A 13472-nucleotide genomic window follows, 5' to 3' on the forward strand; every position below is an offset into this window, starting at 1 on the left:
ACTTAATAATTTGATTTGAGCCCAAAACAATCAATTTTAAGGGGTCATAATAGGGGTCAAAGTTAAAAAAATTAACCACTTTTTCTTTTTTTTTTTGCTCAACATACACCTCCAAATACCCGGGCAACGCCAGGCACCCATGCTAGTCTATCTATCTGTCTATCTTTATATCTATAAAAGTGAATGTGTCTGTGTGTGTGTCTGTCTGTCTGTGTACATTTCTCTAAGCAATAGCTCTGTCAATTTTTAGTCTGCAGACTCGAAATTTGATATACTGGGTGCTGAGATTTGGGAACATCTATGTGATCGGTTTTGGGCCAGAAATTTGGCTGTTAAGGGGTCAAGTTCAACGATTTGACCTTTGAGAACTCTACCAAACTACTCCGACAATTTTGGGTCTAAACACTTGAAATTTTAGATATAGGTTCCTTGGACATGGATCTAACTTAATAACTTGATTTGAGCCCAAAGCGATAAATGTTATAGGGGTCATAATAGGGATCAAATTTTAAAAAATTGACCGTTTTTTTTAATTTTTTATTTTTGCTCAGCATACACCTCCAAACACCCGGGCAACGCCGGGCACCCATGCTAGTATACACACACACACATACACGCTGTATTCCATTATCTTATGTTATGTCATTCTAAACATCCATTTATAAATCTAAATTGTTAGCAAGAGTCATAGTACATATAAAAAACGAAAGACATCGTACACACTACAAATTATATATTCAAATAATTTCAGATCCTTCCAAGTGTACTTGATTTTCAACAAGTTGCAATGCAGTTACAAATTGTAAATTAAAAAGAAAGCACCATACAAAAACACACACCATGGCCAAGTAAACAAATCTGTGAATATTAACAATTCCCCAACACACACAAATAAATTGGTTTCATAGGTCGAGCTAGAAATATCTTAGTTATAATAAGTAATTTTTACTTACCTTTTGTTGGTTGAATAATCTAGGATAATTATTTCTGCTAGAACTCAATTTGTCCTCCTCTCTCACACCCCAACCCTTGTTTCCGAGGTTATAAAGAGAATGAAGAGACATTGGTTTTATATTAATGTAGTCTTTAACAATGCTAGTTGATTCTTTGGCTTTTTTCCTGATTATTTCGTCTTGTTTGCTGCTCTGTTAACCACAACTTTGCGCTCCGTTTACCAGTGCAGTAATGGAACCCTCCTTCCAGAAATGTGGAAAATTCCTGTCGAATGCCCTACAGAATAACAATAATAATCACATGGAAAACAATACGATTGCTAGGAAATACGCATCTCCCCAAGGGAAATGCTTTGAGTTTCCGAAAGTCATTGTTACTTGTTGGCCTACACATCAGTGTCTATTTAATAGTCTGTCCAAACCAGTCATGTCTGATGAGGTGTTATTCATATATGATTACTAATGAATAAATACCAATAAATTGCCTTTGTTGATCTTGAGCCAGAATATGCCGTTGCTTTTCATACCACTCAGACTTTTTTTTCAAACATTTACAATTTATGATTTCAACCAATAAAGCCTGCACAATTCTCCTTTTTGTTTCCCCTATTTACTACATTTATTATTTACGCTTCTCTTCTGTTCCAAATCATTAAATTGCCTTTATACTTTTGCATAACTCATTTATTCATAGGGTTAAACCATTTATCATACTAATAGTGTGATGATGTATGTAAGTGAAAACTGACCAGTTGAGGATATGTGTTGCATGGCGAGAAAGAATATAAGAATGATATGATGGATCTGTAATGCAAAAAAAAACACTTAAATCTGATGTTCTCAAAATAAGATTAAATCTCGAGTTTAGAAAGACGTGTACAGAAGAGGATACTTTGAAGGCCAATTGCTTATTACTTTGCAAAAGGACATGTCATTAATTAACTATTCGGTTTTATTGTTTTCTAATCCAATGATTCTTTTTATTTTACTATAACACATATTGCGATTTATGAGTACATTTTTATGCTGCAAATAAAGGCTTTGCATTTTTGGTGAAGCAATTTTTTCAGTACAATTTACTTTTAGAAGTTGTGATTCTTGGTTTGCTTGATTTTCCTGGGCAGCGTTGGAATATATGTCCTGTTAGTTGTATTATTTGTATTTTTTTCTTTAAATAATTTTCTTTTATGGCTGAAATGTGCCCTCTTCAATTATTTTCTTGTTTCAGTCCATAGCTTTTTTATGATATACTACTCATTTTTATTGGTTATTTAATGCTAAAACAATTGAATTTTATGGACATTTCATTCTTGATTATTATGAGCGATTTTTAGAAGGCTGCTATTGTAAACATTTCATTGCAAAACAGCTGTTATAAGCAATTCCTTGCAGACACCTGTTACAAACGATTCCTTGCAGTCGGCTATCGCAAACGATTTCTTGTAGATGCCTATCGCAGACGATTCTTATATTTGGTGTTTGCTTATAACTGAGGCAAGAACATATTTTTCATAAATATTGCATCATTTTCTAGAACACTATGAAATGTTTATATTAATACTATTGTTATTATATACACACAGTTTTCATTCAAAACAAATTCTCTTGTTAATAGGTACTAACTTTCAAAAAATAAGCGAAACAAAAATTAAAGTAAAAAAGTTTCTGCATTAATGTCAGGTAGGTTCATCTAGATAAACCAAAGATATCTCTACTAACAGAAATACAAGATCTTTTTGTTTGCTTTCTCCCTTTTTAACCATATATAAAGGAAATTCTTTGTTTAATCTTTTAACCTACTTATACAGTGTTTTTTTTTTTTAGAGGCGGTAAACTCCTATTTTCTTTAATTGCAGATTTGGCAATTATCGGTTATTTTGAATTCAGCTTGGTTTGGCAACTTAGGTGATTTCAGAAGAATTAAGCCACATCCCACACAGTGTGTGATACAATCAATTTACTGTGAGAAACATTTGATGAATGAATAATTTCATGAAATGGACCTGTCAACTGGCCACTTTTTGTGCAATTTAATCCCATTAGGTTATTTTCTTTTGGCATATTTAAAGTCCCATGTCTATGCTGATAAACCAGATATAATAGACTACTTGAAAGACAACATTCGACGCGTTATTAATGAAATGCGGCCTAATTTAATGTGTAGAGTTGAAAATAGGACTTTAGATTATGTCATATATAAACGAGCCATATACCCGAAATTATATTTAAATTATAAATGGCAAAAATTAATCTTTGGAATAAACCACATATTTGTATAATAAAAATATTTTTCTGCGGTTTATTTTAATTTAAAGTTTGCAGCCTCTAAAAACACATTCTTTATTATATATATATATATATATATATATATATATATATATATATATATATATATATATATATATATAGTATCCATTTATAATTGTGATGGTTTTAAATTGTTACAAACCGTTTTTTAAGATGTATTGAAAAATAATGATTTATAAGAAATTACAAAGTTTTTATTTTACATAAAACTTGTATTTGAAAAGAAATAGTAAGAAAAGAATAGGCAATTATAAACTGGTCAGATCTAAAAACAAATTCAAAAGAAAATTGTCTAAACAAAATAAGTACAAACCTTATCTAGGCAGCTATTTGTATAAAAAAAAATAACTGAAGCATATTTACAGAAAATGAGTATTAATGTAAAGGTAAAAGGTAATTTAAACATTACACTATCATTTTATTTAAATTTTTTTACTGACACTGGGGCCTCAAAAGTCTGTATCCACCTTAATTTTTTTCAGTCAGAATAAGTAGTTTTCAAAATAAATAAATAAATAAGAATTTAAATACAATATATTCATTCCAATAACGTAGTAGGGAAAAGTAACAAAAAACATATAGGCTAGTCAGAATAAAAATATGTCAGCAAGATTGCTGTTTGTTTTTCCATAGTTACACATTTCATTCGTTGATCATTTACGGTTTTCTATGAATTATACGTAAGCCTTCTACTTTGCAGCCGGAAATTTTATACCAAGAAACAAATTGACCTATTACTGATTAACCAGTCTTACTTTATCGGTGATAGTTAATTGATAACGATTATCTATATCAATAAAATTATGAGACATGTATAATTCGCATCAACATAATTTCGATAATTACACATTGAATTATTTTTATTATTCTAAATCAAATATTTATTGAAATAAAAAATTAGTTAAACCGAAAATTAGTTAAAACAAAAATTTTCAAAATCTTATTTTGATCTTCATTTGCATATTAAAGCTGAAACTATTTAGCCAGCTCTGCCTCCCTGAATTCGTTGTATAATCAGCACTAACCTTTTCTTTCTGTTTAGATTTATCACTTTTGAGTCTTAGCTGCTTCTTATTTGCTTACAGAGTCCTTTCTCTTTCCAAACAAGTTACCCTATCAATGTTTCAGAGCTTAGTCCACCTTGCTATTTCACCCTTAGGAGGGAGAGGATATAAATTTGTACTTTTCCTAAGAAGACTAGAGAAAATAATTTATGAACATTTCCGCTGGTAAACTGCACCTGGTATTCCCAAAATGGTCATCCATCTAAGTACTGACCAGGCTTAATGTTGCTTAATTTCAGTGAACTGGCAACAACCGGTGTTTGAAAATGATATAGCCATAATCCATTATATGTATAATACACGAGTATGCAGTGATTAGACTCCTGCTTCATCACAGTGTTATTTAACTGATTGATGAAAAGCTGCACACTTGTATAGTGTAAGAGTTTTATTTTTGCAACACATTTCTTTGACAATATTTTATCTATTTATTTATTATTATAATAATTTATGTTCACTACAAACAATATTTTAACTTTCAGGTCTTAAGCTTTTTCTTTTATTTTGTTCAATTAGCCAAATTTAGAAATGCAGACAAAAATTCTTATCTTGATTTTGCAAGTGAATAATGCTTAACAAAACATCGTTTGTAAAACTGTTACATAAGCCAAAAAAAAAAAAAAAAATCAAGTGATTTTTTTAGTGGAAGTAACTTCTGATAAAAAAAAATTATTCTGCATTTCTTTGTCCATTAGCAGAACCAAAACGTTAATTTCACACACAGGTCTACATATGTACGAAAGACAAAACTTGATCCTAAAAAAGAAAGATATTATTCACTTTAGGGGTTTGTTACATTTGGGGAAAGATATGAACTCGTTCTAGCATCTCTACTACAAACCTAATAGTTGAGCAGACTCGACTCTGTAGTATCATACCAATTAATTTAAAAGTAGAAAAGATTTTACATTCAAAACAAAACTAAACCTATATATTGACAAGTTCCAGAAAATGACATAGATTATCCTATTTGTATATCAGTTGATCATTTGTGTCACAGAATTTCAGCTGAGCAAGGTCCAAATAGCCCAGTTGGTAGCCTGTGCAACTCGTGTGTGTGCGCGTGCACATGTGTGTAAACGATTACTCCTCCAAATTCCACTCTTGGAATCATTAGAATTCCAAATCCTTTCTGCAATCCACCATATTTTTGTACAAGTAAATTTAAGTCTATATCCGACTTGTTCAGTAGGGTTCTGTAATAAATATTCAACAATCTTTGTTTTATCAACGATTAATGGGAATGGGACCACTTTGGTGATCGTCTCATCAGTATTATGTGTGATCCTGAATGTGCTTCACACCATAACTTTTACGTGTTGTATCCAAATGTATTTGTTAGTAAGCAGCGATAAAACAAAGATTATACGTTCGCGACTGAAATAGGCATAGACTGAAGTTTATTTGTAATAAATATAGTTGTATTGTCCGAAAGAATACTGACTTTTATTCATTTTTCATGGATGGTGTTTTGGAGTGTCACTCTGTATGTCGCAAATGAGCCTAGTAATATCTTAGCTAGGAAAATGCTTTGTGCGATGTATGCCATTTGCCGAAAAAAAAATTGCGAATGAGAATGAATTATCGCAAAATGTTCATTTTTACTCTTCATCAATCACAAATAATCAAAATCTGTTTGGATAATAAAAAAAAAATTGTATGTTGATATTGGATAGTTGCTTTTTTTTTTTTCTTTTTTTCTTTCTTAATTTGATTCGTTGGTAAGTTAAGATTATAATCGTGTTGTATGTACTTTGCAGTTTGTGATATGAATATTTTGCCATTTGGATCTACACCTCTTCGACTCTTGAATTTGTGATATACAACAATTTGACCCCAGATTTTTCTATTTGGCATCTGTACCCTTCTTAATAATTTTCTTTAGTATATTAACAGTGAAAAAATCATTAAAAGTAGGTAATTGGGCAACCTAACAACATTTAAACAAAAAATATTTACTAGTAAATCACCAATTAATCAGGCTAAAAGCCACTCAAAAATAAGGGTTAATGAAATAAATTGACAGTCAAATGATGATGAATATTATGGGAGGATTTAAAATGATTGAATGAATACAACTTGATAACGCATGAGAACAGTTTATGGTAAGTATTTATCGATGTTGGATTTGAAGATGACCATTTTGTTGTAACCTTCAGGGAAGTGATCTTGTGGCAGCATGTTCCACATATGGGAAGTTCTTGGAAAGAAACTCTGTTCATGTAAATTCTCTTTCATATTTTTAGGATATGTTGTGTCAGTTGATCTGTCCTTGGGTGCATGGGCTAGTGAATAAAAGCGTTGATAAAGAGATACTTTGAAAGCAAATTCTACTTGATGGTATGAGATTAATCTTTAGAAAAAAAATAAGTGGGATGGTTGGTTTACTAATACAACATATCAAGAGACATGGAATGTGGAATGTGAAAGCACAATCTAGCTTGTATATTTAATGAATGTTTAGTTTGAAACAGCTTTCAGGTTACTATGACAAAAGAGAACCTGAAGAAGGTTAGTGAGTACACTAGTCGAAACGTTAATATGATGACTATGATCAGGATATGCTTAAAGCATGTGAATTAAAGCACTACCTCATGTCAAAAATGTTTTTAGACTCATAGTAAATTTGTATAAAATTATATAATATTCTTCTAGCCTGTATAAGCTGTAGAGAGAATGATGCCATTTCTGTTGAAATGGTAAAATTTTGGTCCAGCTAATATATATATATATATATATATACTAGCAAAAGTACCCGTCGTTGACTGGGTCCAAAAACAACCTACAGAAAATGGACTCTGATTTATTAAAGTATGATAGGTTATGAAAAGGAAGGGTTGTAAAGAGATAGGGGTATCAAAACCAAAGCAAAATATGATGAAAGTAAAAAATAAAATAGATAAACCCCATAATTTATTATACCATACCTGTTCACACTGAAACGCTTATCACAATATTCTGTGGATCTATATTAAAAAACCTTGTTAAACTTTGTGACATATTTCCATTCTATGGAGGTCAGGCGCGAGCGAACACCCCCATAATTTTATTATACCATATTTCTTAAAACTGAAACATAATTATCAGAGTATACTTACGCAGATAGATATGAAAAGTCTTTATTAAAGTTTGTGCCTATTTCCATTCTATGGAGGCCAGGCGCGAATGCAGACCTCACAATTTTATTATACCATCCCTATTTAAGTTAAAACATACTTATCAAAGTATTCTTATGTACATCTATATCAAAAACACTTGTAAACGTTTTTTTTTTTAATTTTTAACTTTTTTTATTTCCATACTTTGTGGACCAGGCGCGAATGCAGACCCCACATTTTTAATGAACCACCGTTCTGCAGGATCAAACATACCCATTCCTGTGTCTCCATACATCTTCTATCATTATATGTAATCAGTTTTTTAAAATAGTCAACCATATAGGAGCCTATTCGTGACCAGACACACACACACACACACACACATTCAGCTTTATATTATATATATATAGATAGATAGATATATAATGTTACACATGTATCATATGACAACAGCATCAGTAGATATAGAAGGAAAGAAAGCTGATTAGTTGAAGAATTATGAAAGAAGAAAAAGACAACATTATCTTGCAACAGATGTTTGTTTTTGTTTTTTGTTTTAGTAAATTAACCATGGAGATTATGTAAAAATGATTTGAAAAGGTAATTTCTTTACAAAAAAATAGATGGAGAGATGGTTATCGCCTTTATTTCTAGATTACAGGTAAGGTGATTTTGTAAACAATTATTGCTCCTGTTACCATTGTGGCGTCGTATATATTTTAGGGGAAGGAGGAGTGTTTGCTGTAAAAACTTTTGAGAAACTTTCAGCAACTTTTTATTTTGTTTGTTTTCAAGAACTGAAACACAAAAACTAACATTTCTCTCATTCTATGTGACTGTCATTTCACATACAAACGACCATTTTATTTCTCCTCGTCTTTGCCAATTTCTTTTTATGCTGTAAATTAGAAGAAAAGATATAGGAGTGGAGGATCATCGATAGTATGGGGGGTAACCAATGGTGGCAGCATGCTTTTTCCCCGTGTGCGTGTATACTTTGTTGAGATATACCGGCTTTTATACAAAAAGTTATCCTCATCTTTAACTAACTCGTGCACGAGCGGATAATGACAGTAGACATGACGGGTTGAGAGACTTAGAATTACTCACCGCAGAAGTTTGTGTGACCATTTTTGCCTCTTATATACTGGAATCTACCTGGACAGCTTGTTACTCTCTTTCTCTCTCAGGGAAGCTGGTTTTACCTTCTAGTGCTGGTAAGAGTTATCATAAGCACGATTATGATGGTGATGATGATGATGGACTCATTTGTAGTAATAGTAGTAGTGGTGGGGGTATTAATAGTGAACGTGGAGTGGGGCGGCAATTATGCTAGTAGTAGTAGTAGTAGTAATAGTAGTATTTTTAGTAGCAATGAGAACTTTTTATTCATTCTATAGAATGTATCATTACTAGTAGAAAGGGTGGCTTCTTCTGTGTTAACTTATATGCTGTTCTACTTGCCAAATACGGTTGCTCTAAAAATAGTCTATTTCTCTCTTTCTCAGCTGGGTTTTCCTATCATCTTCAAACTTTGCAAAACAAAACTGTTACACAACAATTAATAATTAGTAATTATTAATTACTGTGAATTCAAAAGTACCGAAACCAATCTTTACTAAACTCTTGTTGTTACATCATTTTATGAGTATTTTCTTTTTTGTTGTTCTTTGACACGAGAGAAAGGCATGTGCGAAAATTACTTTTCTTCTTTTTTTTTCTTTTTTGTTAAGATTTAAAAAGAAAAATTCCTTTTGCCTGTAAACTTTACTACAAACCAGAAATTACTCTCTATTCGTCAGTTTAAAGCCTGCAAAGACGTCTCTATTTATTTGCCTGTCCACGGAGACAGAAACAAAATTAGCTTTTAGTGTGAGAAAAATTCAGCTTCTCAAAAAGCGGCACTCTTGGTTGGGACAAAATTAAAACAGGATTCACTGACCAAAGACAGAAAAGATGAAGTGTAATATCCGAACTGATACTACACATTGCTCTTAAAATGGCATAGCGAAATTAGCCATTTTAAATCTATTGTTAATAAATTAAAATAGTTGAGGTGTTGCTTACTAACAAGATCACTCGAAAATCCAAACTAATTTTGAAGACTTTAAACTGCTAAATAGAAAGTGATTACTGATTTACAATAAAATGGGAAAAAAATTAATGCAAACAATAAAGTACTAATTTGAAATTTATGTTTTTGATATCATACGTCATTGAATCATTGGAGTAAAATTTGTACTTTTCCAATTATTTTGTCAATCCATGTGTGTGTGTGTGTGTGTAATCCAGGCTGTCTTCGATGGTCGTACATCTAAACAATATGATATAACTGCGGGTGTACCTCAGGGGTTGGTCCTTAGACCTTTATTATTCCTAATATTCATAAATGACCTCACTGATAAAATTGAATGCTGATGACACCACGCACTACAACACAACAGGCACGAGGAGAACACGAATGAACACATATTTAAGGAAATGGCAGAAACACTAGAGAAAACCCGCCAGTCTGTAGTGAAACGGGAACAAAAATGGATGGTCACATTCAATACTGTTACGCCTAAGTTTATTTCCTTCAATAATTACCAGAAACCTTCTCAACCACCAATAGCTATGTCTAAAGATACATTACCTAAAAGTACTTCTTTCAAGCTCTTCGGCTTAACGTTCACTGGGAGCATGAATTGGAACAGATGCAGTAAGAACATTACCAAGGCTGCTGTGAAGAAGGCAGGCTCTCTCTACCGTGCTAGAAAATTACTTACGCCTGAAAGTATCCTGTACCTCTATAAGGCCACCATTCGCCCATGCATGGAGTATTGTTGTCACATTTGGGCTGGTGCATTTGCTACTAGTCTCTCACTCCTGGACAGGGTTCAAAAGACAGTCGCCAACCTGATAAGTCCTGAACTGTCAGGTGAAATTATCTTTTTAAATTAGGGTTTTCATTTTGCTAACTTTCTTTTTCACTTTTTGTTAATTATTTATTATAATAACTTTTTATCTTTTTTCTTCTCTTTTTTAGTTAAATAATTGATGGTTCAATTAGAACATATAGGCTGTTGAGATATCTCGTGTTTTATCTAAATTTTAAATAAAATTGATTGTCGTCCTTTGATTGTATGTTTCTTGAACTTAGAAACAAAATTTTACTTTGCCTTTTACAGCATATAAGTTTGAAATTTTATGTTAAAACATCACTATGGCAGATATTAATTGTTATTATTAAATTATCGATGGGTATGTTTTCATTTTTTTTTTTTTTTTAAATTAGTTAAAATTTGATGAAACTTATTTTTCACAGGAAAATAAATTTTGAATATTATTTTTAAATATTATTATTTAAAAAAAATTTTTTTTTCAATCTTTTTTTGTTTTTGAATAGGAATAATAAATATTTTAAAAGTCAAAAATCTATCTTTTAATAATAAGAAAAAGAAAATAATAAAAAAAACTATGGCCGCCAGCGATTAAAGCCTTAAATTCATAGTTACATTTTTAAACACATTCTTTTTTTAATTTTGTTCACTCCAAACAAGTCATATTACCACTGAAGTATAAGAGACTACTGTGATAGGGACCAAATTTATAGAAGCAGTCTAGGTAAAGAGTTTGGCAGTCAGATGTGTATTCACATTACATTAAAATTTCTGCATATCTGAATTCCAAACGCAAGCAGTCTGAAAATATCTTCCAGCATCTATAAACGTCAGCAATGAAAGTCATGGAATTTTGCTGCTTGTCAGATCGGCCAATTGTATTTTCTTTGAGGCACATGTGAAATATGTTTGTAAAAAGTATTTTGTGACAAGAAATACAGTTTGAGACTAACAATAAATTTTATCCAAAATTTGGAGAAAACTAAACAAAATAGGCAAAATATTTTTATGGTTTATATTACACAAATGAACCTAATTGATTTTCTCTCTTATTTTATATATATACTAGCTTGGGTGCTTGGCGTTTCCCGAGAGTTTGGAGGTGTGTGTTGAGCAAAAAAACAAAAGTGGTAGTAGGCAGACAGGCTCAAACCTATATCCCAAAGGAGGAAAAGAACATGAAAAAAAAAATGTGATGTCTTTGCCGTTGCATCCATTGCCAAACCAGAAGTGGTGAAGGTAAAAATAAAGGCTAGTCAAAAAGGGGATGACTTTTGAAAATATCGGTGAAAAAAAGTGACTCCGCCTTATAGAAAAGTACTCTGTCGCCTCTATCGAAAGTTTTAGGCAAACATGCATACATACATACATACATACATACATACATGCGTGCATTTAAACAGACATGGGAGATTTATATTATAGACTAGCGGGGGTTCCTGGCATTGCCGGGGTGTTTGGAGGTGTGTGTTGAGCAAAAAAAAAAGTTGTAGTAGGCAGGCAGGCTTGAACCCATGACGCAAAGGTGGAAAAGAAAGTGGAGGCGTGTGTAAGGGTGTTGGTTGAGCAGAAAAAAAAGGAAAATTGCGAGCGCAAAAAAAAAAAGATAGTAGTAAGCAGGCTTGAACCCGTAATGCGCCAGAGGAAAGAGTTAAAAAAAAAACGGTCTTATCGATGCACCTACTACGGCTGTGATGTCATGGGCGTTGACGCAAGGTTTGAATGACTTGAAAAAATGTCAGCGAAAAAACTGACTCTTTTTGTAGAAAACTGCCCAGTTGAGGGTGAAGGAATTAATATTTTTGGCCAATTTTTCGATTGCTGTCTGAAGGGCTGAGCTTCAAAACGATACTAATCTCGTGAAAATCCTTCACCTCTATCAAAAGTTTTAGGCAGACATACAAACATACATCCATCATCCATACATTTAAACAGGCAGGTGATATATATATATATATATATATATATATATATATATATATATATATATATATATATAAAACTCAAATGACCTTCTAATGAGTGTTGTAACCCACATCTGGTTTACGACTTCCGGTTGCGCATGCGTACATAAACATAAACCCATAACAGCGTAAACAAATAAGCACAAATCGCTACTTTTGCAGAATTTGACCTGCGCACTGAAATATTAACGTTATTATTCAGAAATTATTATTTTCTTCTACACTACCAGCGTAAATAAATAATCCCGAAAATATGTTTTTTTTTTAATTGTGTTACAAATAAATTATCAATAAAACGTATTGTTGTAATGTGTACATTTTCAGCATCCCAATTGTTTTTTGTTTTTTTCGCGTTTAAATTAAAAGATATATCAAAATTTGAATTTAACTTTAAGTATTATGGTATCTGTTCAGTGCACATTTACCTATAAGTATGACAAACCACTTATCATTAAATGGATGTAAGTTTTTTGTTTTTTTCAAAAATAAACAATTATTAACAGAACAACTCATAGAAATCTATCTATATTCTTTTTACATTTTAATATACATACTTTCATAGAAATGTTTCTGCTATATCACAAAAAACTATTTTCTTTACGTCACAAGTGTCACGCTCATTAATTCCATACCTAATATAATATACTGACCCAACGGTCACTGGTAGTCTAATATATATATATATATATATATATATATATATATATTGTACTTGTACAGATTTTGACCAGACGTATCTAAGCGTCTGCTCGGCTTTGCCTGAAACATGACATCAACCGTAGAAGTATACAGAGCTTCGCTGATAATCAAATCTTAATAATGGTACGAAACAGAAATATAGTCAAATAAATAGAAATTGCAGAAAAAAAAAAAGAAAATTTAATTATCTTTCCAAGTATGTATATATTTTTTTATGAGAAATTAAGAGAAAAGATAGAAGATGGAAACAGACAATGAACGAAACGAAAATGAAGTAAAAAGACTCCCGGATAACACCGGGTTAGTACAGTTAGTAAAAATATATTTGCTTTAAACAACAAAACAATGTGTTGTGCTTTCTAATAGCGCACACACATGCATAATCTATGGTCGCCCTTTTGCAAAACATTCACAGCAAACACATGCCTGGCTGTCAACAATTTTCTTCACTCTGTCTGTACCTAAATCTAAACGGAAATTACATTACTAAAGTTTTTTTCCTAGA

The 13472-nt window shown here is 31.7% G+C and overlaps 2 protein-coding genes across 5 annotated transcripts in view; one reads left to right on the plus strand and one right to left on the minus strand.

Moving 5' to 3' along the window:
* Positions 1–13472, minus strand: part of LOC145283636 (F-box/LRR-repeat protein 12-like) — a 738609-nt gene that overhangs the window by 681683 nt on the left and 43454 nt on the right. Inside the window, exon 1 of one of the 4 annotated variants that reach the window (XM_080132594.1) lies at positions 8533–8689. The exons of the other annotated variants lie outside the window; for them this stretch is intronic. Coding sequence (XP_079988720.1) covers positions 8533–8553 — 21 coding nt within the window. The 5' untranslated portion in view covers positions 8554–8689. Of the gene's footprint in view, positions 1–8532; positions 8690–13472 lie in introns of those variants that run through there. 4 annotated transcript variants of the gene reach the window in all.
* The window catches only part of LOC145283638 (zinc transporter ZIP13-like), a 215771-nt gene that overhangs the window by 44707 nt on the left and 157592 nt on the right, over positions 1–13472 (plus strand). The gene's annotated exons all lie outside the window — the stretch shown is intronic.

The sequence above is a fragment of the Euprymna scolopes genome, chromosome 8 (assembly GCF_053919585.1).
Source record: "Euprymna scolopes isolate OS-2025 chromosome 8, ASM5391958v1, whole genome shotgun sequence".
In the NCBI taxonomy this organism is placed as follows: domain Eukaryota; kingdom Metazoa; phylum Mollusca; class Cephalopoda; order Sepiida; family Sepiolidae; genus Euprymna; species Euprymna scolopes.